The 27476-nt window shown below is 41.3% G+C and overlaps 1 protein-coding gene across 1 annotated transcript; it reads right to left on the reverse strand.

The window, feature by feature from the left end:
* Positions 1 to 14163: 14163 nt before the first annotated feature.
* On the reverse strand, positions 14164 to 23961 carry LOC125019415 (transcriptional repressor scratch 1-like). The gene is made up of 2 exons (XM_047604178.1): positions 22861 to 23961; positions 14164 to 18149 (listed from the first exon to the last, which is right to left on the reverse strand). The coding sequence occupies exons 1-2, from the start codon at positions 22982 to 22984 to the stop codon at positions 17374 to 17376; spliced, it is 900 nt and encodes a 299-aa protein (XP_047460134.1). The 5' UTR covers positions 22985 to 23961; the 3' UTR covers positions 14164 to 17373.
* Positions 23962 to 27476: the final 3515 nt, after the last annotated feature.

The raw sequence follows: 27476 nt of genomic DNA on the forward strand, positions 1-27476 counted from the left end.
TCGTTTTGCCTTCAAGACAGATTAGAGGACCAGTGACTTGAAAACAAGCACAGTGACCCCGGTAAATAAGTTCAAGTAGTTTGATGAAATCTGTTTGATTACAGTTATTCCTCTCCACTGCCTCTTTGTTTTCTGTGCACACCACCTCGGCTACTGATGAATCAGTAACTGCTGTATTTAGCAGACATTCATCAACGCGATGCCCTCTCCTACCGCTCAGAGCTGCAAACATTTCATCTTTATCAGAGCAAGAATGTCACGAGCCGGGATCTCAGATTTGCTTTGGATGAGCTCTTTACTCAGTCAACCAAAGACTAACTAGCTAATTAGATCTCAGGCTACCTGCTGTGTTTGCCTTTGAGGAAGGCAGCGGTTTAATAACTCTGAGTGGGCACAGATTTTTGGGCGATAAATGCACGTTTGAGCAAGTGTTCAACTGCTTCGCCGCGTGGATGCATCCACAGTGTATGTGTTTGGGAGAATGTGTGAGCACTTTTGCGTGTGGGTAAACACCAATATATGAAGTGTGGTCGTTCATGTGGGTAGTTTAATTTGAGCTGAATGTGTTTGGAATAAGGTCCTTAACTCTTTAGGTGATAAATCTTATTCGCTGATGAGTCGGGTTCAAGATGAGCTGGTTTTTAGGAAGATGCTGAACCCAGAAGGGCTTTTTGTGGCTGAAATAAGAAAAAAAAAAACTCAGTAAAATTCGTTCATCCATGCATTAGGTCGTTTCTACCATTAGATGTGAGTTACGGGCAGTAGTACACCTTTGAAATCTAATCCAACCCACTAAAAGAGCTCAGACATGGATTCAGTCTTTTACAAAGATGGAAGAAAGAGGTTGACTCTAACGTGTTTATTGGCAGCTGGTTGTAATTATAAACTATTTCCTTCCAGCTGCTTTTTTTTCATACGTAAAGTTGTAGTAAAATGACTGAGATGCTTATTTTAGTGATTGATCTCTAGGGCACAAATGTCACATATACACTCACTTGACAAAACATCAGTTATACTGGTGGGAAATTCAGCTTCGAGGCTGTTGTTAATGTTCTGTTTATGTAAGAAAAATGGTTATTCAACTGTATGACTATTATAGACAATGTATTATAATGTATTAAGGCCACCCATGAGAAAAAAAATTAGACGAGGTAGATTTTTTTAATCATGTATTTTGAAAAAAAAGAAAAAAAAGTCAAAGTTTCGTGAAAAAAAATATCTAAATTCCAAGGAAAAAAGTCGAAATCCATTGTCACATAGTAGACCAATACTCTGTGGAAGAGTACTGGGGCTTAATTAATAATTAATATTAAGAATTTAAGATTGGATTTTTTCAGTTACATTGCTGATATATTATATTGGATTGGCTTGTCCACTGAGGGAGGGATGTAAACTCCAAGGCTCAGGAGCTTGTCCCTATCCGCCCATAGAGTCACAAAGCCAGGCACAGACACACTGTTGTCCGGGAAGTCGCCTGACTTTTTTCTCAAAATTGTATTTCTTGAAATTTCGATTTTTTTCTAAAAGTGCATGATGGGAAAAACAATCAATCTCCTCCAATTTATCTATTTTTTCTCATGGGGGGCCCTAATACGCTTCCATAAGTTTGAATCAGTATCTGAATCGAACTAAACGTCACTCTAGCTTCGACTAAATCTTTTGTGCCAGTCAGGTTAACTTTTGTTTCAGATTCCTGCTTCACTTTCAACAATGGCGACTGAAACTTTCACCAAACTCTTGTAAAGCACAAGTCATACAAATGTTTGTATCTCCGAACCTCCTCAGTTAACCTTTCCTGCATGTGATCCATCTTTAATGGTCCAAAACAATTAATTTTGAAAAAATTTCATGTCTTTCTGAGGAGGTGTCAGTTACAGTGTCATGTTAATGCATAAGACTAAACCACCTATTAGTGCAGGAAAAACGACAAAGACAAGCTTTTTAATGTCCTTTTAAACATAAATAAATAAATGTTCTATGAGGTGCTCATTGTCATGTGATGAGGTTCCGTTGTAGTGTATGTAAGCACAGTGATGTAAGACTGGTTTCATAATTCTGTCTTCACTGAGCAAACCAGAGACCATAGCGCTGACGAAACTCAGCACGTTTACAAGATGAGTCGACGAGACCTGACTTCTTGGCATTCGAGCTCCGCGCTTAATGAGCTCCGTTTGAAGGGGGAGATTTTGTGACGCCGTCATCAAAATCCAGGATATTGAATTTCAAATCCGCACGGCCGTCCTCTATAACTGTATCCCGTACATTCAGCGAGCGTCTGACGTGATCACAGGAGAAGCTGAGGGATTTATATTCTTTACACGGGCAGGAGAACATTTTACCGTAGTTAAAGTTTTACTATTTCAAAAATCAGGCGCTTCCTTTCACCGTCCGACCTAGAAACAGTTCATTCGTATCATCCAGGCTGGACTACCCTCTACTCAGGTATTACCCCGACCAGCATCTACAGCCTCCAGCTAGTCAAAAACGCTGCCGCCTGGTTATTAACAAGATCCAAGATGTGAGACCACATCACTCTTATTCTTGCATCATTACACTGACTCCCCGTTCATTTCAGGATACACTTCGAAATTCTTCTGATTGTCTATAAATCCCTCCATGGTCTCGGCCCTTCATATATCTCTGAGATTCTGATTCCTTACACCAGACCCCTCAGTTTCTTAGACCGTGGTTTGTTGGCTGTGCCACATTCAGGGGAAAAAAAAAAAGAAAAAGAAGGAGACCGGGCCTTTTCTGTTGCTGCCCCTCGGCTCTGGAGCAGCCTGCCAGAAGCTATTAGGAGCTCTAACTGTTGAGGCTTTTAAGAAGCATCTTAAGACCATATTTATCCCTTGGCTTTTAATAGCATTTGAGCTGTTTTTATTTTTTTCGCCTGATCATCCTGGCTGTTAATAGCTTTTTATTTCTTGATGCATTGATGTTGATCTGCATTTCATATATTTTATACGATATGTTGAATACGAAACACTTTGGTGCAAATGCATGATTATAAGATGCTATATAAGTGAAATAATCTTGATGATCTACTGTAATTCTGAGAAATAGTTGGAGAATCATGTTGTTGTGTTGAATCATGAACAAATTCCTGATAAAACACACTTGCTGGATATAAGCCTATGAAGCTATTCCAAAGAGTATTAAGGGTTAATTCAGGCATTTACCAACAGTGCAGGTTTCATTGTCTGCACACAGGCAGAAGCTGCAGATACCAGCTTAGAAGAAATGCCATGTCACATCTAGACTGAGCCTCCTACTACTGAGTTTCCGGACTTGGCAAAGAAACTCTTTGGCCAGATCACGCCACTGCAAAAATAACCGCCTTAAAAGATTAAACGTTAGTGAAGATGACCTACTTTCGCCCGTTCTCATGGAGCAACAGATCACTCGCATGACGGCCAATTAACAAGTGTAACGTTAGCTGTCTTCACACTCCATCTTCCAGCCCCACACAGTGTTGTTTCAGTAGCTCTGACCAATTTTAGATTTTTAGCTTTGATTAACTATCAGTTTGCTATTATAACTTTATAATAGCAGTCATCAAGAAAAATCACAAATTTTGAATGTAATGGATAATATTCTGAAATGGATATAAACAGTTTTAAAGCTAAATTTGCTTGAATGAACTTTACGGAACTGTACGGAGGAGCCATTTTAAGCTCATCCATAAATTAGCAGCAGCAGATGAAGAAGAAGGTGCAACAAGAGGACATCAAAAGACAAGCAGTCAAACGTAAACTGAAACAAAATCATTTGGAATAGATGACGAAAGTGTGACATTTATGTTTGTTTCCCTTCTTAATTTGAGAAAAAACAAAAATCTCATTGCTCCACATTCACCTTATAATTTTGTCTGTATCAATTTATTGAATGACCAAATCAGACTTAGGGTGTAAAAGAAATAGGGAAGTGAAAGAGACGAGGAGAAAGATGGAAAAAAATCAGCGGGGGAAAAAAAATGATAGACAGAGATTCGGGCTCAGTACAAGTTACTCGAGTTTCTGGCTGATGTCAAGGACTGGGTGTTCCACAATCTCCTCCAACTAAATTTGGACAAAACTCGGATTATTCGGCGCGAAGAAAAGCTTGAATGACTTCAGTCTGTCCTTCTCTGTTTTGCCGCATGCTCTCCCTTCTCTCTCTCTTTCTGTGTGTGTCTCTCCTAATCTCCGTTTTTCCCTCCTCTACACTGTCTCTTTTTGTCTTCCTCTGTGTCTCAGACACAAAGCACTGGTTACCCGTTTGTTGGGGGCAGAGTCACCTTGAGGTAAACAGTAGCGAGCGACTCGTCTGTGAGTTTGCGTAGAAATATATTTGTGTTTGAGCGATTGTATGTGTAGAAATGTATAGGAAGACATGTAAAGTTGTGCCTTTCGTTCATTAGAAGTCAGATTGGACTCTGAAGGTTGTGTAAAGGTTGATAATGTGGTTTAGTCTTTCAACAGCTATGATTTTGACGTTTGCTGTCAGGTCTAGCTCTAGGCCTCTTCTGTTGTCTATACTTAATATTTATCAGCAATAATATATCAACACAGCTAGGAATGTGATGCAGGGGTCGCCATCACGCTCTAGTATTATTCACACAGGCAAATGTGCAGAAATCTTCCTTCAGAGACACACCTAGGCATTTTAATCTCTTTGATTATATGCTAATATTTTGATTAATGCAAATAAACTAAGATGACAGTATTGTCGAACTTAAACAACAAAAAGCAGACTTAATAAAAACTTTACAGTCCCCCCAGTGGTGTCACGCTTAAGTCGAGTTTCCCGCAAACTCGCGCTGACGTAGATACTCTGACAATTCGTGTTTTTTTACCGCTCAAAAGTCCTTCAAACTGATGTGACCCAACACTGCGGTCACCCGCTCAAATAATTACTGTGACATACATTACAGTAACTTTAATGAGCTTCTTGGGCTTAATAAGAAAAACAGCGCGTGGAAACGGATTGCTCGCGAAATTAACGACTTCATTATGTATTATACTATAGTGGCAAAGGGAGAAAATAGCTGTCTAATCAGAGCTGATTATGCAAATTACGCTCTCGGTGCTAAACATGCCTTCAGGCGTCGGAGAGAGCCACTTGAAGTCCATATTTGTGAACAGGGTGTTACCTGTACTTTAAACCGCGCTTCATGAAAGGCTCGTTATTTCCTCCGTTAGCTGGCGGGCGTAAATTGCGAGGTGTTGAACTGTCCGGTATGAGCTTAATTACAAGGACAAGTGTGTTGATATAGCTGCACATGCCATTAATAGCGGTGGGACTGATTTGTAATTGTGGTGAAGATGATTCTGAGCATTTGTGCTGTGAGTAAGGTGACACCTAGACTTTCTGCAGCGCGCGTGTAAAATTCGCAGAGCGGTCCAAGATGGCTCATGTGGGCCTGCAAGGCACAACAGAAAGGACTTCTGCCTCCGAGCGCATGCTCAAGCGCACACACACACACCACCACATCGGGGAGCCTTGACATGCACAAAGCACAGAGGTTTTAAAAAAATTATTAGCTAAAGTTACTTGGCTGATGGTCGATGCTCTAAAAGCCCTGTGTGCAATACAACTTTAATAGCACTGGCAACAGGGTACACACATATACACATTCACAGAGCCATTTTCCTTTCCCTTATTTGCTATGTCTGGTTGCTCTGTCTCCTCCGCTTTCTGTCTCTGCTTCTCCTTTTGTCTGTCTGCCCATTCTGTAGCCGAGGGCCAACAGTAAAATGCAGCTACTCGCTCATAAAGCCAGTTAAAAACACACAACCGGTTATTGTTCTGCGTGAGCGACTGTCAGGAAACTGACAAACGATGCAGAATTAGAGCCTCGCTGACAGTTACATCGTGACATCAGCAGTGTGAAGCCTGTGTGTGTGTTGTGCATTTGTGCACATGAGTAGGTTGCACGTTTAAGAGTGTATGCGCCCTACATATTGTGTGATCTGGCAACATGAAGCCAAACATACCTCAGTGCGTCATGTTTCTGTATGTCCTCTGTGTCTTTGTGTGCATGGATGTGCACTGTGTGTGTGTGTGAGGTGAAAGGAGGTAGTGCATTGTGTGTGTTTGCAGCGCCTCAAGGCTTTGTTCTGTACTGGTGCAATAAAAGACACATTAGAGAAAGAGAGAGATTACAGAGAAAATATTATCACATATAAATGGTGTTTTTTTTTTTCTTCCCCCCCTCACAGAAAAAAACAATAAATCTGTGTGGGTGTGAGAAGCAACAGAGCGGGGTTTCACATGATGTATCTGCCTGGAAGTCCTGTAAATGCAACCAGTCTGCGCCAGCACGGAGGAATCTGACATCCATTGACATTTGTTGCAGCACGCTGAAGCAAACAAGCCTTTTTGTAGTCTTAAAAGCAGCAGAGTGTCCGTTAAGAGCTGCGACAGCGTTGGTTCGCGCCGGCAGAGGGAGAAATATCAGAGGGAAGTCTGTGGAAAAGAACCTGGAGGATGAAGGAAGAGGGGAGAAGGGGCCAAGAAGGGAGGAAGGTGGCTTAAAGGGAAGGGAGGAAGGAAGGAAAGAGAAGAAGAAAGGGTAGAATCAATTTCCCCGTCATGCTGGACGCCTGTCCTACCCTCACAGTGTGTGTAAGGCAGGTGTGTTTTAGCGGTGATGGCTAGACAATAGTTTCCCAGTTGGATAGGATTCAATTTATTCCCAATCCATCCTCCATGTCTCCTTCTTTCACCCTCACATACACTACAAGGCAGCTCCTACGCTCCCTTTTCACCTCTACGTGGCCTCTTTCTGTTCCTCTTACCTGTGTGTCAGTCGATCGACACCGGACTGTTATTGCAGATCCGCACGAGCACCGTCACCGTCACCGTCACCGTCCTCTCCGCCGTCCGACAGTTTCGGCGGAGAATGAGAGTTTCTTCTACCCCCCCAACCACCCCCCACCCCCACCCCTAGTGCATTGTGAAATATTACAGACGGAGCAGAGATGATTACTGAGGAGTTTCCCAATAAAGTCGAGCCGCAGTGTGAGGGTGAACTTCACAGGCGGAGAACAATGTCGGCCGGCTGTCTCATAGCTAATAATACTGTGCTCACCACAAGCTGAGATGTGGAAACAATACATCATCCATAAAGGGGATGGGTGTTTTGTTTTTTTTTTTTTTTCTTTGGAGGTGCTTTTCCATAGTCAGTCTATACAGTTGATGACTTTTTCCCAATTTAGAGCAGGAGTACAACAGAAACAAACTGCTGTGGACCGAGTAGACACCTAAAAATATCAATATCATTCCTTTAAGTCTATGCTATATTTAGAATATTACCACTGCTTTATCTTCAAATAAAACAGCGTTGTCTCAGAATAGAATAGAATAGAATAGAATGCACTTAATTGTCATTATACAGTGTACAACAAGAAGTATATACAAAATAGTGCAAAGAAGGTGTTAAGTTACAAAGATTTGCAAGCTAAAGCTAAATAATACTAAAACAATATTGGGAAAATATCAAAAATTATAAAATATATATTGTTTTTTGTAGCATCAGTGGTAAAGGTGTATAGAATAGAGGGAACTAAAACCACCAGACTCCATTGAGAAAATCTGAAATTTTACTTCACAGAATAAGGAGATTAGCGGTCTACAGCTGGGTGACTGTTGTCTTGTTTTGGATCAGGATTAATGTGTTAAACTTCACACAGCGGTAAACCAATAACTTAGTTGTTCTTTACGGTAATATCTCAGATTTTGTCAATGGAGTCTGGTGGTTTAAGCGATTGATATAAGTGGCCAAAACTTTCACCTTTTTAATTTTCTGTTATTTATATCCCTCATGGGGAATTTCTTTCTCTGCATTTAACCCATAATCATGCAAATGTCCTCTTCTCAGCTTCTCCAAACTGGAGACCTGTTGACTGCCATCTACAGTGACTAATACACTGACATTAGATGAGAACCTCATACAACCCCACCCCAACAAAACCGAACAGTCCAGCAGTCAGACAATCAGATTAAAGGCAATCTTTCTGGGTCAACTTACACCTACCGACTTCCTGCAGGTGCACTCACACATGTTTCTTATTATTGTTCATTCCCTCATCTACTATTTCAATTTTAATCTACAGGACATTCATCCCTTCTTTGTTACGCTAGGTTCCAATCATATACAAATTCACAATTATCCTTTTTGTTATAAGGGATCATGTAACTTTAGAGAGCAATTATCCGACAGAGCTGCATTAGTACTGAGTGTGTGTCTGAAGAGTTGGCTCCTGGACTTCTTCCTCTTCCCCCTCGTACCCAGGGACAGACCCCTCTATTCAAGCCGTCTGTGCAACAGCCTCCCCTGACAACCCAGGAGGTCAAACCACTGTCACTCACATTGATATGGAGAGAAAGACAGGCAGAGAAAAGAAGGGTGGGGGGGATGGGGATGGGGATGGGGAAGGGGGGCGGGGGGAAGGAAGAGAGAAAGCAAAGTGAATATACAGGGGGAGGTACATGGAGAATGAGAAGAGTGAAAAGAAAGGGCATATACAGAAGGGAGAGGGAAGAGGAGAGATGAGAATCCCAATGAATCTTCTTCACCCAACGGACAGACTGTCAAGCTGTGTGTACGTGTGTGTGTGTACGTGTGTGTGTGTGTGTGTGTGTGTCTCTGTCTTACCTACTAATTGAAATGCGATGAGGTGTGAAACACCCCTTTAAAAGACCTATCACAGTGTGTGAAGCTAAATGTGTGTTTGGGGTATACACTCATGCGTGTGTGTGTGCAATGCATATCAACTCCTTTTGACCGCAGATATACAATATAGTGTGCGCGTGTCTGTGTGTGTGTGTGTGTGTGAGACAGATTGTGTTAAATGCAAACGTGTGAGCGTCGTACACAGGCGGGGATGTACCTGTTTGCATTGCAACCTGTTTGTAATTGAATTCATGAGCGAGGGCAGCGTGCACACATGTATCCAGTAAAACATAAACGCGGGTGCATGCACACAGGTCTGATTTTCATTTTGCCGTCTCAGTCTCTAGTTCAGGAATCATTTAGTGCTCAGGTTGAGTTTCTCCTTCGTTCCCTGACACTTCTTTTCTCCTCAGTTGCCTCTCTGAGTGCTACCGTCTTTCCTCCATCCCTCTCTCATTATCTCCGTCTCCTCCACGTCTGTCTCCTTCTTACGCTTCATTCTTCTTTCATCTCGCATGCTTACCGCACTGTTACCTGTTAATCAGCGGGTTGTCTCAATATTTATCCAAAGCTTTATTAGATTCTTTTTTTTTCTACGTTCTTTGTAGATTGCGGAAATTAAACCAGTCAGTGTAGTTTTTTTTTTTTGATAATGCAAGTGTAGCAGCTTTAAGGTTGTTGCCTCGTCATTGAGCGGAGGGAAATCTTTATTTGGCTCAGCTGGGCATCGATAACAGTGATAACAGTCAGTGCAGATGCAGCGGTGGGCTACGTCTACAGCTCCCGATGCAAGTTCCGCATTAAAAGGCTCATTTTGCAGCACGTATTAGCAAAAGGAAACCACTGCTAATGGCAAAACTAGAACAATTTTTTTTGTGGTAATTGATGAACTTTCTGTACGTGTGTGCACAGATATTAAGCAAGCACTAAAGCAGCATCCACACATTGAATTCTCAGGTCAAGGCCTGTCTTAGGGTGGCGTTAGTGTTACACATGTAGTTGTTTAGATTAAGGTCTTCAAAGTGAATGTCGTATATGTGTGCGTATATGTGTGCATATAAAAAGCCGCCCATGTAGACTGATGAACCGTGATATTGCACTCCAGGCTTATATACATTACGTATTCATCCATTTGCATTCACATATAAACACACTGACAGTCACTTGTCCTCGAAGGTCCCATTAAAACAAAACTGTAATATCATCAGGCATAAATATACATATTTAAAAAAAAAAGTACTTTTTTTTTTCTGGAGCGAGACAAACAAGCTCTGGGACAACTGCACCTGCCCACATTACAACCACCGCAGCTAAAAGACATACATCACATCTCTCTTTTCATTTCTGCGCAGAACATCAAATTCTTCTACTGAACTGTGAATCAACGTGATATTAAAGATGTCATCTCATGTAGCCACGCTGTGACAAAAAAAAAAAAAAAAACTACAGTAACAAGATCTTGTTTGTCCAGCGCCTAAAAATAAACGCTGATGACTGGGCAGATGATGCAGGATGTGCCCTTTTCTCATTCCTTTACACCGCAGACATGAATGCATAAGAGATAAGTCACCCAGCAGCATCTTAAAACCATTTCACTCTGGGATGCGTTTGTAGCTCTTAACCGCGGGGGACGTTACAGGTGTGATGGCAGGTTTTAGACAGTGATAGTTAAAATCAAAGATTGCTTTGGGACGCGACACTAACTCGTAAAAGTGGAAGGATGTGAAACGACGATTCACTTTGAGCGGGTTGCAGTTTTTGTGCCACGTTACGATCAAAACCCTAAGTCCTAAATACCGGGCTGTCTGATTACGGTGTTCATTCTGTGAGTTTTACTGTCCTTTCGATCTATGAATGATTTAAGCTACACAGGGGCGGTGTGTGAACTATTTAAATCATCCTTGAAGAAGGCTGGAAGGTCAGGCAGCATGGGAAACAGGAATTAACATATTTAAATGCTTTGGGGCAATAAATAAAATATTCTGTGTGGATTTTCTTCTGCTTTATGTCTTTTTTAGTCATTCCTCTGTATGAGTGTGCATGCAGATTAAATCCATTTGGAAATGTAATGTATTTAGATCTTTTAGTTTTTGTGTCATGGCAGCTTGACCCCCAGGGGAAAAGGAAGTCAACATTTTGCACCTATAGTCCGTTGTTTATTTACTCTTAATGAACCTTTTTCTAAGCATCACCAAAGTGATTTCGCTTCCAAAACATCACTTTTGATGAGTGCGAGAGCTTTGTAGGCCCACCATCCACCCCAACAGCCTCCTGCCAAACCAAATGCTGTTCTTTCATCTGACTGGTTTGATCCTAAAAAGGGCCGGTAAACTTTTGTTTTTTATGTTTCATCCACATTTAAATGCCATTTATCGCTGTAGAAAAGCGATGTTCTTCGTGCTGCTGGTCGATCTCCTCGTCTAAACCCAACCGTGATGCTCCATCTGTTGCTCTGGATCCATACCACTTCAGACTGTTGTGTAGTGTGTAAGTAAAATAATGCTCATATGGATTTCATATGGATGTTTTTAGCGCAACAAACACGCTTTAACTGTAGCTATTATAGCTAGGAAACCTTTTTTCGGCTCCAGTGAATATTAGAATTAGTATCATTAGTGGACCCGAAAGTGATGTAACAAAAATCAATACCTTTAGTGGCAACAGGAGAAAATCAATCACCTTTTAATAGAAGGTCATTTGTCTTTTGAGTTAAAGTACTGGCAGATAGTAGCCAATCGCAGTCAATGGGGTCCTCCGCATAGCCAATAATGATCTAAGTTGCAGTGTTAAGAAGATCATTGGCAGCGCGTGATGGCGAGTGAAGCTAAATTTAGTCGAGAACTAAAGATAATGTTCTCCTGAAGGTTTGATGGGTGCATTATGGGTTTGAGATTTACCGGCAGCAATAGTGATGGGATTTGAATACTTACAAGCAGTCTGCATGGTAGACATCAGCATTTCACCTCAACAGACAGTATTTATTGGAGAACCATAAAGTTAGCTGCTGATGTTAGCATGAGGTTTAAAGTCCCATTGTGCATAATTTGTAGACGCATTAGCTTTGAATCGTATTTACACCAACGTCATAGACACGAATCCCAACTTAACAGGTGTTTATGACCACCAGGTAAAACTGATGTAAAATCTAAAATCTAAAATGAAATAAAAATATCTTCCTGCCAGAGACACGACACAATCATCTCACACACTGTTCATACTAACACATTCTGTTCTGATTATTTTTTCATTCTGGCTCTTAGACATTTGCTGTTCAGGGAAAACTAGCTGATCAGTCCAAAGAAATTACATTAAATCCATACAAGGCATGTCTGGGAAGAGCTCCTGTCTCTGGAGTCTTATGGTTCCCTTTCTATTATATTTTATACCATCTAATGAATTGGGAGAAAAAAAAAAACACAGTTGCACTATGAGACGCAGACGTGCTTAATTTAACTAAAAAGCTCCCTTTAATCAGTTTGTTTAGCAGCTCATTTTACATTTTACAACACGTTGTCCATATCTTTACAGGCTAGACAATGTAAGCATTGTTGTTTTTGGTTATGGGACAGACTTAATTGCTGTTAATTTTTTTTTCATATGTTTTTTTTTTTTTGTAATTAAACTTCCGAGCTTTTGTGTTGTAAATTATCTCAGTATCCAATTAAAGTACTAAAGCAGCCATTACTCTCATCATTACAATAGCTCATGATTTTATTTACATCATTAAAATAACTCGCCATTATTTATTACATTCGGTTATTATTAAAATCTTGAATTCATCCAAAACGGCTTTTAGGTCCACATTTAAATACTTGATGCAAATTACTAATGCCCTTATTTAATAAAGCACGATGTTAACGTTTGAGTGTGCACACAAAGTACCCCACACACACACACACACACACACACACACACACACACACACACACACACACACACACATTGCGTCGCATTGTTGTCAAGGTTAAAGACGTTGCCCTGACATCAGCTTCCCTGTTCATGAGGGGGGTCCCTGTGTGAACAATAAAAATCACACACCGCACACAAACGCAGCGGAGATTTTGACCTCTGCACAGTCGCCACGGGGAAAGAAAGAGCTTTGTAAACAATAATCAGTTTTTAATACTGCAGGCAAGCCTTAATGAATGTTTTATAAAAATCCTAATTAACCATTTACTTAGTAATAAAAGCACGGGGGCCTGAAACAACACGTTGTAAGTGTGCTCGCGCTATTTCTTTGCTTGACTAGTGGTTTGTCATCTTGCCTATATGATTCATTTATACCACCTACACTGGGGAACCAATAACAGTCCTTGTTGCCTCACAGCTGGCCAAGTTATGTATAGATAGCATGAATATCGTTCTGAAGGACTCTGCGGGTCGCATGAATGCGTTCCTTAAAGGGGTCACTGCACGGCTTTCACACTTAAAGGTCAGTGTACTCAGCTTGAACAGTGGCGTTCAGCCTGTGAAAACAGATGTGTAATGTCTTCTGTGGCTCTAGAGATGCTTTAAGTCAGAGGTTGGAGACTACAGAAAGCATGCGGGTCCTAAGGTGGACACCAAATATATCACAGGAGGGGTTTCAAGGTGTTCCCTTCATCCATTTGAAGTTGTTAAAATTAGATTGATATGAAAACTAAAATATTTCTTAACCATTACTGAAGGACAGCTAGCTTCTAGCCACACTGATTCAAGTCTTTAGTTAACTATTTAATTACAGTTTTGGATGAACATTCTCAATCAAACGTCATCCAGTGCAAAGATTCTCTCTTTGTGCACAAACTGTGAGTACAGATTTGCGTTTTTTTCTTAGATACAAGCAAGGACAAAAGGTTAGGAACCACAAACTAAGGCCATAGTCTGTGCAAGACATGGGAATGTACAAAAAGCAGTGTGCACGAGGAGAAGTCATTCGTAATCACTCGTGGCCATTGTTACGTCAATACTGCATGTTTCTGGAGGTGTGGTGATGTATTCATCCACTCCCTGTATATATACCCATATATTGCCCACTATCTTCTGCATTCGTACACTGGCTTTACTGGCCAGCATCCTTGAACTATGGAGCTCACAGGATAAATTTCAGACATTATCACTGATAAAATGGGCTATGCTGAACTGCATTGTCATACTGTCTGAAGGGTATCAATATCAACATTAGTTAAAGTCCCCATGAGCAGTACATCCTTTAAAAAGAGGAAGCTAAGGAGTATCAGTCTGCTCTGATTGGCCAACTCCATCTGGCAAAGAAGAGATGCAGGGGGATGGACGGACAGGGAAATTAACATGACACAAAATTAGTTTACGCATCAGGAGTGCAGGATGAGTCACATTCCAGGAAAATATTTAACTTAATATACCACCAAAAATAGCCACAAAAGGACATTTTTGCATTAATGTTAAGCTCAATACTGGCGTATAGATGACATATAGTCATGAAGACTTTAATGGCTACATGTTTTTCACTAAGTATTCAGAGCAGAAAAGAAATCTTAACCCACGACTGTTTTAAAGTAACTTTTATTTAGGAAGTGAACCAAAATGCCCAGTGTTGTCTTTGTGCTTTACATTGTTTCAAACCGGCCACTGGAGGTCTAAAAAATAATAATAACAATAATAATAAAAACCTCAGAGGAAGAACTCAAAATAAAGCAGGAAGCTCCAGAAAAAAATGAATCATCACTGTCACCATCATCATCGTCATCATCATCAACGCTCTGTACAGTTCTGTAGGAATAAGTCCAAAGTCACATCAGTGCTTATGTACAAAGCCTCTTGCCGCAGAATAGTCAAGTTTTTATTTGCTCTAAAAAAAGTTGTGGATCTAGATGCTTTCACAAATGTGTTTAAAAAAAAAATGACACCGCATGTATTGAAGGTGTCACTTTTTACTGTATTTTCTGGTCTTATGTAAAGTCAATACAACCTGTGTTATGTCAGCATCTCTGATGTGTTTACCTTTGATTCATAACCATAGAAAAATGAGAAAGAGGTCGTTGTTTCTACATACAAGGCATCGTCTACCTGAATCTAAACTCTTTAATTGTGCTACTGTCTTTGAAAAGAAAACGTTGTAGGATATAATTCGTAAGAGGAAGTGCTTTTATATAAGAATAGGTAAACTAGCTTGTGACTATAGTCGGCTACAGTAGTTCATAGTAGAATCTAAGTGTTCGGCAATGCACTCTGGTGCTGAAATATTGACCAAACGTCTTCTCCCCTCTCCCAACAATCTTTATAATTGCATTGGGATTTGCCACATCAAACTCACAACAGCCAGAGATGATGAAAAGGAGAAAAAAAAATAAATAAAAGTAAAAAACAACAACCTGATACTGCGCAGAGGCTTTAATGAGTATTGTTGACTCTGGAGTCCTCACACACAAGTTTTTGAATTAATGTCTCACGTAAAGCCCGGGAGGAAAGCTGATCTTTTGATTGGATTCAAAGTGAGGAGAGAACTCACTAATTTTGAACTGCTCATTCGGAGAAAACTCTTGCAAGACACAAGCACGAACGGCCGCTGGGGGTCAAACAGACCACGGCCATTGTGAAGTTGTCTTTCGCTCGTTTAACAATGAAAACATGCACCCGATGCTTAAGTGTTCTCATTCTGGATGCACGTTTCCGTCCATGTTTCAGCACCAGAGGTCTACAGCAGTACCTTCTACTTTCTACAATATTTTAGAATAATAATACAAGGCAGGCAGTGCATAAACCACGTACAAAAAGTCCCGTCCCAACCCAGTCCAGAGCCTTCCATCTAGAGGAGTTGAGCTATCTGTGTGAATCCCTGGAAGCCCCAGCAGCTCCTAATGCTTGTACAGACATAATTTCCAATAAGCTAATGATGCCGAGATTTGATTGTAACTAGGACCCCCTTGTTTCACACAATATTACATCCTGGAGCAGGAGAGGTTAGAATATTAGAAAACTAACTCTCTGCTCTTTCTAATCGAATCTTTCTCTGACTGCTCACAAAAGTCACTGGATAAAGCCCCAAAGAGTCACAACAGTGTCACAGTTCCTGTAAATTCACAGCTCGAAAAACCCACCCGCCCATTATTTAACACTAAATTGGTTCGCTAACTCCCTGAAATTTCATTTCTCATAACTACATAGAATAGTGGAAAAAAAATAATAAATAAATCAAGATGTTACAAGCAGTTATGACTCACGTTTCTTCAAAAATATCATGCATTATTGCTCTATCAGATATGAATGAAATATTGCCCAAGACAGAAATTTGCTTAATTTGCCTGTTATCTAAGAGATTTGGCAAAATATCCCAAAGATAATTCATAAAATTGGCATAGATTCCATTATTAGGCTATTGTAATTATTATTATTATTATTTTTTTTTTTTTTGCATGCAGTAGATTTTATAATTAAAGTGGCAGACAAAAGTAAAAAGGTCTTAATTAGAAAGTGTCAAATGCTTTGGCATATTCGTAACAAAGGCCAAAAAAAAAAAAAAAAAACTAACAAAATAAAGTGCAAATAAATAAACGTAACAAATAAATTAGGCAATAAATAGACGAAAAGTACAAAAAACCTCAAAGCTGAATACTGTGCTGCTTGATCACAACTATTTTGACAACACTTGGAAAAAGGTTTGACCTTTTGAGGACGTTTCGGGACATTTTTTAATGTCTCAGTCCCCATGTGACATTGATAAGTATAAATAAATACCATCAGATTCATATGAAAACACTGTCAAAGAATATCCTGGTGGCTCAGTGGGTGTTTTAGCTGTCTGATCCTGAACCGGAAGTCTAGTTTGTCTCCTTAAATGCAAATGCTAACATGACACTGTAGTGAAAAACAAAAAAAAACATGGTTTAAGGAAACATCCCCCCCAAAAAAATAAATGTTCCCCTCTTACACAGGTGTACTTCCTTATACCTGTGCTACCATGTAATGGCAGGTTTGTATGTGTTATTTTCTTCACAGTTCATTGTGGTTATGCCAATAGTATAGAAACTGTAGCGTAATACACTAGCTCATACCAAAACCTTTATAAGTACCGTGTTTTCTTGCAGAAGAGAGATGCTGTGTGCTTCCTTTGTTTTGATGCGTTATCTTATTCTAAGTTCAGTCCAAGGTCAGTTTCACTAAAAGCAGGACACGAGGTGCATCCTCAGATCATGAGTGTTTATATATATATATATGTATAAAAAAAGCATATGATACAAAAGTCCATTGAATCTCTTTGCAAGGAAACTGAAGCTTTGATTCATGCTTGAAATGCTGTGAAAGGCCTGTCGCAGAAAGACAGAGAGATGGAAGAACAGTTGTGCTTCAGTGTCGTTTTTCTCGTAGTTTGGGGAAGAAACTGAATGAAGAGCTCAGATATGGACAGAAATAGATCATTAAAAAAAATAAAACGATTAGCTAGATGTGCTGTGCTTCATTTATCTTCACAGATATTTAAAACAGGCTTCAAGCTTATTGAAGCAGGTGGCCGGCTAAATCAGAGATTGAAGATTTTCACCGTCACATAGAGGAAATATGACACAAAGGAGCGGATGGAGGGCCTCTCTGTAAGAACAGCCACGTCTATTTTTACCATATACCTTGTGATCCTTGCAGAGAAAACACCTATCTTAACTTATCAGTGCTCGGGTTCTTGTTTTGGGAAGAAACGGGAAAAGTGGGACGTGAGGCCATCAAAATCTGATGCGAACAACCAAAAGTTATGATTTATGAGTCCGTCATTCTCCCAGTGAGCTCATGGGGGAGAAAGCCCCCTTGAAGCACGCCGACTCGTAGTGCTTGTTCAGGTAGCTCTTGAGCGCAAACGTCTTGTTGCACCTCTTGCACTTGTAGTGCTTGAACGCTGAGTGTGTCTGCATGTGCGCGCGCAGGTTTGACCGGTCGGCGAACGCTTTCCCGCAGTGCGCGCAGCCGAACGGCTTCTCCCCTGTGTGCGAGCGCATGTGGCCCTGCAGCAGCCACGGCCGGCTGAACGCTTTGCCGCACACGTCGCACTTGTGCTTGAGGTCGTGGGTCAGCAGGTGCATGGCCATGGCGGGCATGGAGACGTAAACCTTCCCGCACGTGGGGCACTTTTTGGCCATTTTGCTGTCTATGCTCCTGTGCGTCTGCTTGTGCCTGCTCAGGTTGGAGGACGTGGCGTAGGTCTTGCCGCACTCGCTGCAGGTGTGCCTCTGGGTGGCCCCCCTCGGGTTCGCCGCGGCCTTCCGCCTCGACCGCCCGTCCATGATGAAAAACGCGTCCACCGTGTAGCCCTCGCTCACCGCCGCGTCCCCGTTGATGTACCCGCCGGCGGACGACGACACTTCGGACCTCGGGCTGTCGGGCTGGTCCGAATCTCCGTTGATGTCTCCATGGATGCCGGAGTAGGTGCTGTCGATGCGGCTGTAGATGATTGAGGAGTGACTCGGGGAGGGTACTTTAGATATGACTGATGAGTCGCTTCCCACCACGTCATCGTAAGGATTTGGACTCAGATAATCGCTGACGTAGCCTGAAGAGACAGGGGAAGAAGTTAGTCAATGTGACAGCGGGATTGATTGAAAATTAGAAACGGATACATCGTGATTTATTGGTTCAGCCCTCTGACACCATGGAGTATCTGTAGACATTTGAGTATTGGCAAACCTCTCAATAACTGAACCTACAGCAGCAATGAAACTGCTCTTTTTCACAGTGTCTGTGAACATCTTTTGGAGACTAATAAGTTATGAAAATTGCACTGTTTATCGCTGAACAAGGTTAGGCCTGATTAAACAAGATCCAGAATGGGTAAATACCATTTTATGACATGTTATTTGATTGAACTAGTGTAGTATATTTATAGCAAATAATAAAAACTAAATCTGTGCATATGTATGGACTTGAAGGGAAGACAGTAAGACCCCTAACCTGTAGAGACAGACGTGACTGGGTTCAGTGTGGTACAAACTTTAGCATGAGATACACCTAATAACTTTCCTCGTCTGAGCCTGAGTGCTCCGCAGTATCCGGAGGTACCAATACAATTAAACTGATTTCACATAATTGTAAAAACACGGGCCACAAATCAAACTCATTCACCAAAGTTCATTCATTATTCACAAAGCTGCTTCATATTTTGTCTCCACATAACATTACTGATTACAGCCTGGCGTCTCGGGTTTCTGAATATCAATTGGACCACCCAGGATCACATTAACATGTGCACTTTGCTTTAAGGTGATCTTTAGCGCTCCCATTAACACATGTATCCACTCGAGAGCAGGGAAGTCACATGTCCGTTCTCAAGAAACGCCTCCACGCTAAAAAAGCAAAAAAACAAAACCGATATAAAAGCAGAAAAGAAGGTGAGGTGTTTCCAGTGGCAGTAAAACTGCCTTTATGTCTTTTGTGCCGGCGAGGAGGAGGCACTTTCCACTCAGTGCGAAATCTTTATATTTCATGGAAGGGTTCAGTGAGCACACTTGCTCCTCATGAGCTCCACCTTCCCTGACAGGTCTACAGCTGCGCACAGTCACCACACCTCGGGGCTGTCAAAACTTCAACTATTGTACACAGAGCCACTCTATTACAGCAGCTGGAGGCTCCAGTGCATTGCTCAATGGGCACCTTGACACTGACATCCTCCCTTTTGACGGTAAGCACAGATGCCTGAGAATCACAAATTCCTCAGCAAACCTTCCTTTTTTTCCCCTCTCTCTCTTTTGCACAGCTCCTGGCAAAACTGATAAATTATTTTCTGATGTCAGCTCCTTCATTATTTCTATTATTGGCTTCTACACTCAACAAGCTGAACCGTAACAGACAGAAGGAGAGACTGGTAGCTAATAACCCACGGACACAACTCCTCCCGATCAATAGCTCTCCATTTCAATTATCACTATGTGAGCATTAAGACACAGACAGCAGAGGAGATACTGTTGCTGGTAATATAATTTTATGATGCAGTTCTGAGAAAAGCTCAGATGTTGGTCGATAATGTGATGAGAATAAGAGACAGGGGGAAGGAGAGGAGGGAGACAGACAGACAGAAAGAAGGAAGGAAAGAAAGAAAGAAAGGCCGTGACGTTAGTTCAGTGGTGATGGTGGTTGTGTGGTTTTGGCAGCATTTTGAATTGAATTAAGACAAAGCAACAGAGTAAGAATAAAAATAGGAAAGAGCAAGGGAGAAGGACTGATGGAAAGGGGTTGAAACACATATATTCAGTCATCGTGTTGTGGAACCTACTGCGGTGTTTGTGTGTGCCTTGTTTCATTGAGTTAAGTTTGGAAACATGACCGAGACCCCTAATTACCCAGGAAAATCAGAAAAGCTGCAGCCTTTGGAGAGAGTCATAATGACTCAACCTCGGTGGACGCTGAAGAAGCTCCGCTGGAGGCGGCCTTGCCTCCGCGAGCTACTCCTGGCAACTTCTAGAAGTTTTTTTTTTTTTAAAAAGAAATACAGATGAACCACCTACATCTCCTGCCCTTCCCCCTCTAACCACTGCTGAAATAATAATAAAGTCAGTACAAATAATAATAAAGTCCACCCGTTCATCAGTTTTGGGAACACGAATGCATCAGTATTTCTCGGCCACTAGTTGGAAATTTAAATTGTTTAAGTAAAAAACACCAAATGAATCATCCCCCCCTTCAGGAACCAATGTGATCTATACGTAACTTAATAGAAATCTGCCCGGTAGTCGGATGGAAGCGTTCCCTCCCACCGGTCACTGTACATCATGTCACCTCTTCTGCAGCTGCATTTGTTTTGCCTGCTGTGAAGGTACTAATGGCCAGACTGAGCTGTGCATATGTGACTGACAGGCAGCAATAAAAACAAGCTCAGTCTCCAGTTTCACGATGCAAAATTCTCCAGTGTGAACACAATGTGACCTGTTTATTATTATTATTATTATTATTATTATTTTCCACAGAAGCTCTTTCTATGATCCCTGCCAATTAAACACAACCGTTCCCTGTTATCCTCTTTTTATAGAAAGCGTTGTGACTGTGTAGCTGTGCTTCTCGGCATCAGTCTTCTGCCTCTATTAGTTTGTCTCCGTCTCTCCCTGTCTCTGTCTCCGTCTTGCTGTGTCAACCATGCGTTCATTTCAAAGTGCTCGGACAGCATTAGAGCTGATAGCTGTTCTAAACGCTTATTAAAGATTAAATACTCTGCCCGAACCAGAGTCCGTGCCTCTTTGGTGTGTCTCTGAAATACCGAAAACTGGAAAGTGAAAGAAAAACTGAGAGACAAATGAGAGACAGGAAAAAAAAAAAAAGAAAAAAAGAAGAGCTGCGAGCTACAATTTAATTTTTGAACCAAACCAGCAGTAACTGATGCACACTTGTGTGCTTTGGACACTTGTAGGTCACTGACTGCTTCCTGTGTGTGTGTGTGTGTAATGCTGTGCACTCAGCTGTGCAAGCTGCCTGGGAAATGTGCCGAGTTGACAGAAACGCGGCTATATGCGTGTGTGTGTGTGTCTGTGTGTGTGCGTGCGCAACAAGCTGCAGCAGTTGCTTCAGTCAAACTCTTGTCATATTTATAACAGGGGATAGCTTCCTCTGTCTTTACATGCTTGCCACAGAGCTGCTGCTGCCGCTGCACGTTTCTCTGCTCCGATCTGTCATCAGAACGCCCGGGAGCTCTCCGTCGTGCGTTTGACCTTGGTGCAACATGAAAACCACCAGGATGCACTAACACCGTATCATACATGTCGCTGTGAGGTGACAAGGATTTTTTCTGTCAGCTCTTTAAAGCTGTGTTCATCCGTGTTTGTCCACTAGAGGGCGGTAACACGCCGGAAGCCACACTAGAAATGAAAATATAAAAGTGCTAGAGCCACCATCAGGCAACATTCATAATAAGGTACTTTCTTCAATTAGTTTTGACTTTCTAACACATCCTTAGATCATATTTGTTGAAAACATGTGAGAGAAACGACACCGACCCAAACATAAATCAAAACAATGGGCAAGAACGCTAAAAGACAACACAACACACCGAATTGGGCAAATCTTTCCCAGCGGATTTGTGACTGCAAGTCAACTCTTTTTCCGTGCACAGACATTAATGAAGCTTTAAGATTAAAGAAAAAGAGATGAAAGAGAGTTCATAGAGCTGTGACTGATGTGGTTTTTAGGTCGACTTAGCGCCCAGAACAATAAACCGCCTTTCAAGAACAGAATATCCTGCATAACAAGCTCATCTTCTGTTGAGGGGAAGAAAAAAAATAAATATGTATCAATATTTTTCCGCTGCATATTTGGTCCAAATATTGCCCGTCCTCGCTGAGTTCGTATTGTATTTCGCCTGTGCATCTGGGATTATGGAGTGCGTGGGAACCATTTGCAGTCAATGTAGCTGGGCAATAGTGTCGAAATCTTGGAAACAGACTCGGAGGTGCTGAAAAGGAGCTGATTTGAATAAAATAATTGGCAACAGAACAACGGAAAATCCCTGTGTATGTGCGCTGGTGACATAATGTATTAACATAATCATTTAGAATGGTTTCCTGCAAAGACCTCAGCTCCCTGTTGCTCCAGAACAGTCTGGAGATGTTCTAAGGGGAAAATGTCTTTTTCTCCCTGATTTTTTTTTAGCTCCAGTGTCGACATAAATCAAACAGGAAACTATATTTGTATTTATTTACTTGGAATATTTACCTGGAATATAAACATGTTTGATATTTTACATACAGCGTATATACAAACTTATATGAGGGAATGTTTTCTGTGTGTCTCCTTTAGGGGAAGCAGGAAGTTCACATAAATTGGGTTAAAGCCATCAATAATTCACTCTGATAAAGTGTCTTTGGAGAAAGCCCCCTGTCCTCTGCCCTGACCTCTGACCTGACCATGGAAAGCAACAATATTCGTGCACTTTTACCCCAAACATGTCTCTTGTGTTGCGTCAAGCTTGAGGCTGCATTCTCAACAAAGTAAAGGTGTAGGTTTTCCCGGCCCCTGCTGCTATCGCTCTCGTTTGTTTATCCACATAATGCTGTTTCATGGAAAGCGCTCGTTTCAGTGAATAGAATTTCACAGCTTGCAACTGGTATATTTTTGGGCTGCGACCGGAGTTTGACCCTGTAATTCCCTGTACCTCCTCCTTCTGAAACAGTCACTAATGTTTTGCACGTGGAGATATATGAATAAATAAATAAATTCATATAAAACAGAATAACCCTGGGTGCTGTATGGCAGGGGATTGCATGTGCGAGTAGGTGACTAACCTTTGTCATGGTGGTGGAATCGCAAGCTGAGCTCTTCTCTTCGGCTGTGACTGTACGAGCTCTCCAGATCAGCAGCAGAAAAATCGTCCAGTTTGACTTTCTTCACTAAGAAAGACCGAGGCATGATGGGACAGTAGCTGCTCCTCTACACTCACGCGATAAACAACCTCTTTATTTTCGACCCACTTCACTCCAAACCCAAAACCTTTGGAAGCAACTCTTATTCAGTGGACTTTATTTGCATTTGATGCTCTGCCTAGTAAACGCGTGTTTGCTACTTCCCATCAAACAGCCTCAAAAATGGAGTCATGGCTTTTAAAGATCAAACAAACCAAGCTGTCCTCGCATGCTTGTGAGTTTTCGTCATAGCAAATGTTAGTTTTTGTTTGTTGCTATGGTTTGCACGTGATTGTTGGATCCTAGGGTGATAAATTGTCTGTTTTCATTCCCTCAAGTCACCTCCGGAAAACCTGTGGAGTTTTAAAAGGTCAAATATAAAAAGAAATATGAATCAGTTCCCTTATGGAAATTCCATTAAAAATCGTCCCGTGTGCCTCGTTTGCTCGTTTGATCCCGTTGTTTATCATAGACAGGAGGATGTGGACTTCAGCACCGGACAGTTCCCAGTATACACAGCTCCAGCCACGTCAGTCTCACGGTTTCAGCACCGGACAGCTCCGGTCGGTGCGGTCCTCAGCACCGCATGCCACAGCTGTGCAGCTCCAGAGGTAAAGACAGAGACAAACAGAAATCTGGCTCAGCTGTGAGAAAACTACTCTCCGTAGGAAATCCCGACGCAGGTAAGTCAACAAAATTTTTGTTGTTGTTGTTGTTGTTGTCAAAAACAAACGTTCGGGTGCTCTCCAAAAGAAGCAAGGAACGAGTTGTCACGGTTGGTTGAGGTTCGTCTGAGAGAAAGGAAGATTTCAAAACGTGGAAATGCACAGCTGAGACAAAAAAAAAATAAATAAATGACAACACGGTTCCTTTGAAATATTGCTCAAAAATGTTTTAAAACTGCAGATGGAAGACCAGAACAGCTCATCTCTCCCGCGTCACTCTCTCCTCCTCCTCTCTCTGCTCTCCTCTCTCCTCTCTTCAGAGCTGCGGCTCTCTGTGATGCACGAGATCAGCTGTTGCGGTTTTATAGGGCGAGAGAGAGAGAGAGAAAGAGAGGTGGGGGGAGAGAGAGAGAGAGCTTAATTTTATTCATCAGAGGAAAAAAGAGCATCCTGCCTTGTGGGACCAGCAGCGGTGTGCGGTGATGGCCGGGGAGGGTTTTAATTAGGTAGTTTGAAGTGCTCGCTCACGCTGATTTTTATTTTATGCTTTTTTTAATTTTTTTTTTTATTGTTTACTTATTTTTTATGACAGTCAAATTAAAAGCAGGCTTAGTTGTTTTTAGCCCTCAAACTGTGAATCACCACAGTAGGAATGCCAGAGGTTGCAGATTATAAAGATTAATACAGGCCAGAGAGAGCCTGTGGAAAAACATTAACAAAGACATAATAATTTCACTGCATAAACTTAATTACACAGTGTTGTTTCTTTAACTGGTTGGTTCCTCTTTATGTGTTCGTTTGGCCTTAAATAGGGATATAACAATCATCTAAGAGCACAAACACTCAACAGCCAGTTCATTAGGCACACAGTTGTATGATCATTTTGGGTTGTGTTCGTTTGTGCTGCTGTATTGAATTAAACACAAAAGAGTTTTGTCTACTTAGCCCTAAAATTAGACAAAATACTGAAGAAATACAAAAAAATTAAGGTTAACACATACACCAGCTACAAGCAAACCCTTCCAACCACTCATCCAATAAGCCTCTTTAGTTCAACTGGTAGGAGTTGGACATGGATGTGGGATTGACATGTTTTGGACAAAACGAATTGGATAAACTTTTTTGTGACTCACTCTTTCAAACCTAATGAATCATAATATCATAATGCGCAATAAATAATAAAAATTGTATCTGTTGCTTTAGTTGGAAAGAGCGTGCCCACTTGAGTTTCAGCCTCAGTAGGTAGGGACAGAGAACCTTCAAACCAACGACAAAAATCTAACTTCTTGTGGCATTCAACACAGGTCAATGCTTTTACACTGCAGTTAACCAATCAAGTCCTCTTTATGCAAATCACTGCTCCTTCTGGCCCAATCAGATCCCCTGTGCATAAATCCATATTCAGCCTTAGCCAGTAAGTTTTGTAATGTAACCGAGGTGCTTTTTTCCCCCCGCTTACTGAATGGCCTCGGAGAAATGATAGACAAAGACAATATCACACACTGGAAGGGTTTTACACCTTGCTCATTTTGTGTGTGTGTGTCGGAAGAAAAGGACGCGGTGCAGAGTGATGAAGCACTGTTATGGTGTTTAAACACTCATCCAAACAGACTTCTCCCTCCAGGCAGTAGACAGCAGCACACACACAATGACACACACACACACACTCACGCAGAGCCCTACCCCCATTCATACACATACAGAAGGCAAGATGGATGATGGCGTATGATGTAATTCAGTGACGTGTTCGTTTATGTAAGTCCTGTTCGGTGTGGTTGTCTTGTTCATGTCGTCCATTGATAAATGTTTGAGAGTGTGTCTCTTTAAAAATAAAAAATAAAAAAATGTGCAGGATGTCTCTAATTTATAAATGGCTGCAGCGTTTGAGTAAGTCAGTAAACCACTTTAGTATTGGACTTTAGTTTTTAGTCCTATTGGTTAAAGTGTTTGTTGTTTAACTTGCAATCAATACATAACTCCCCATGGATACTTGAGCATATTGTAGTTGTTTTCATCTTATTGTTTTGATGTTTTAGCACACATACACCACATGTATATGCAGATGGAAGCCAGTGATTTCCTGCAATCATTTGTCATCACCGTTGTTGTTGTCATTAGCTTTTGTTTGTTTCAGAAATGCACTAAAATGACAATTATGTTCATACCCAAGTGAGAGAAGCCCTCTAGTGGCCAAAAAAAGTGTCCCCTTAATCTTCATTATTTTAACTAGATATTTTCTATTTATTAATTTAATGAATAGTTGTTGTTATTGTCACGTTTTTGTAGATTGATAGACACAGTTAAAATCGCCGTCACTGTATTCTTTGAGGTTGCTGTGAAATAAACTGGACATTTGTAACAACTACACTTAGAAGATACACTCGTGTTTTCATGCAACGCGATGTCCATTAAAAAGCTGAACACTTGTTGAGCCTTTCACCCTAATGTCTTGTTTTATAATACGTTTATTTTACCGCACAGAAATCCATAATCTGCATTTTAAAGGGAGCGACATTATCCAAAGAATAGGATAAGAAACACTGTCGGTGCGGATTAAGTGTGTTTCTCACTGTCTTTCTGTGTCGATCGATGACGTTCGCTGCCCGTTCTGTCCCGTCTGTCTCTGTGAGGGTGAAATTGTCCACTCCTTGTTATTTTCTCTGCTAGCCGCGAGTGCAGCTATACTGCTGAGCTCAGCTAAATATATTTGTGTGTGTGTGTGTGTGTGTGTGTGTGTGTGTGTGAGAGAGAGAGAGAGCGAAGGCTGTGGGGACATGTGGAGACTGGAGACTCATTAACATAATAATAGACTCAGATGCATGTAGACAGGCAGGCGGTGTGCGAGTATGTGTGTGTGTGTGTGTGAGTCCTGTCACAGAAAACACAATTGGACGGTCCTTGTTGACTTTTCATTCCTCTGTCCTTTAAAGAGCCATTTAAATGACAGGGTTTTAAATAAAACTCCATTCAAATAGAAGGGTTTTATATATAAAGCAATATCCAGATGAAAGGGTTTGTAAACAAAAACTGACAGAGAGAGAGAGAGATGCAGAGCAGGAGGGAGGAGAGAAAACAGACGGAGGGGGACAGACAGAAAAACAAAGAGAGGGAGCAAAGCGGAAAGGGAAAAATAAAGAGAAACCTCTCATAGAGGACAAATAGAAGGTCAAATGGGGTTTAAATGTGAGAGGAGAGACAGAGGCAGCTCACAGTAACATGAGTGTCACACTGAGTAGTTAAATATAGTGATGGATGACACTGATTTTAGCTTCAGCCACGACGAAATTGTTGCACTAACTCTTATCATGCACTTTATTAATGGCATTTGCACGTGATGCTTGTATCATGCTGGTGCGTGCTTGGAAGAAAACTTAACATAAAGTGCCTTGTTATGTCTCCAACATATGTTGTTGGTCATTATCTTCTCTGAGCTCATGGTCTGATCTCCTCCCATGCTTTTGCCACCATCTACTACCGATTGGTTTAGGTATAAATCCCACAAAATCACGATTGTAGTTAAAAGAAAACTGCATTTTTGGAAGAGACAGAAGGCAAGCGAGGGTTTCCATTGTCAGTAGCTGGTTTTACATGGAGCCAAATATTCTGTCTGTCTTGACGTAAATGCGCAGTGATGTTTGAGGAGAGCTGGCTTTTTAATAACAACTCTGAAAGAACTAGACATTATCGCACGCTTAGACGTCAGAAAACATAAGAAATATCAAACTGTTTAAAAAGGTCCATCAAAAATTCACTGAAGCCGGGACTGACCAAAGCGTGGAACAAATTCGCAAGACCAGCTACTATAAGGCTACGCAGTTACAAACACAATAGCAG

The sequence above is a fragment of the Mugil cephalus genome, chromosome 14, assembly GCF_022458985.1.
Source record: "Mugil cephalus isolate CIBA_MC_2020 chromosome 14, CIBA_Mcephalus_1.1, whole genome shotgun sequence".
Classification (NCBI taxonomy): Eukaryota; Metazoa; Chordata; class Actinopteri; order Mugiliformes; family Mugilidae; genus Mugil; species Mugil cephalus.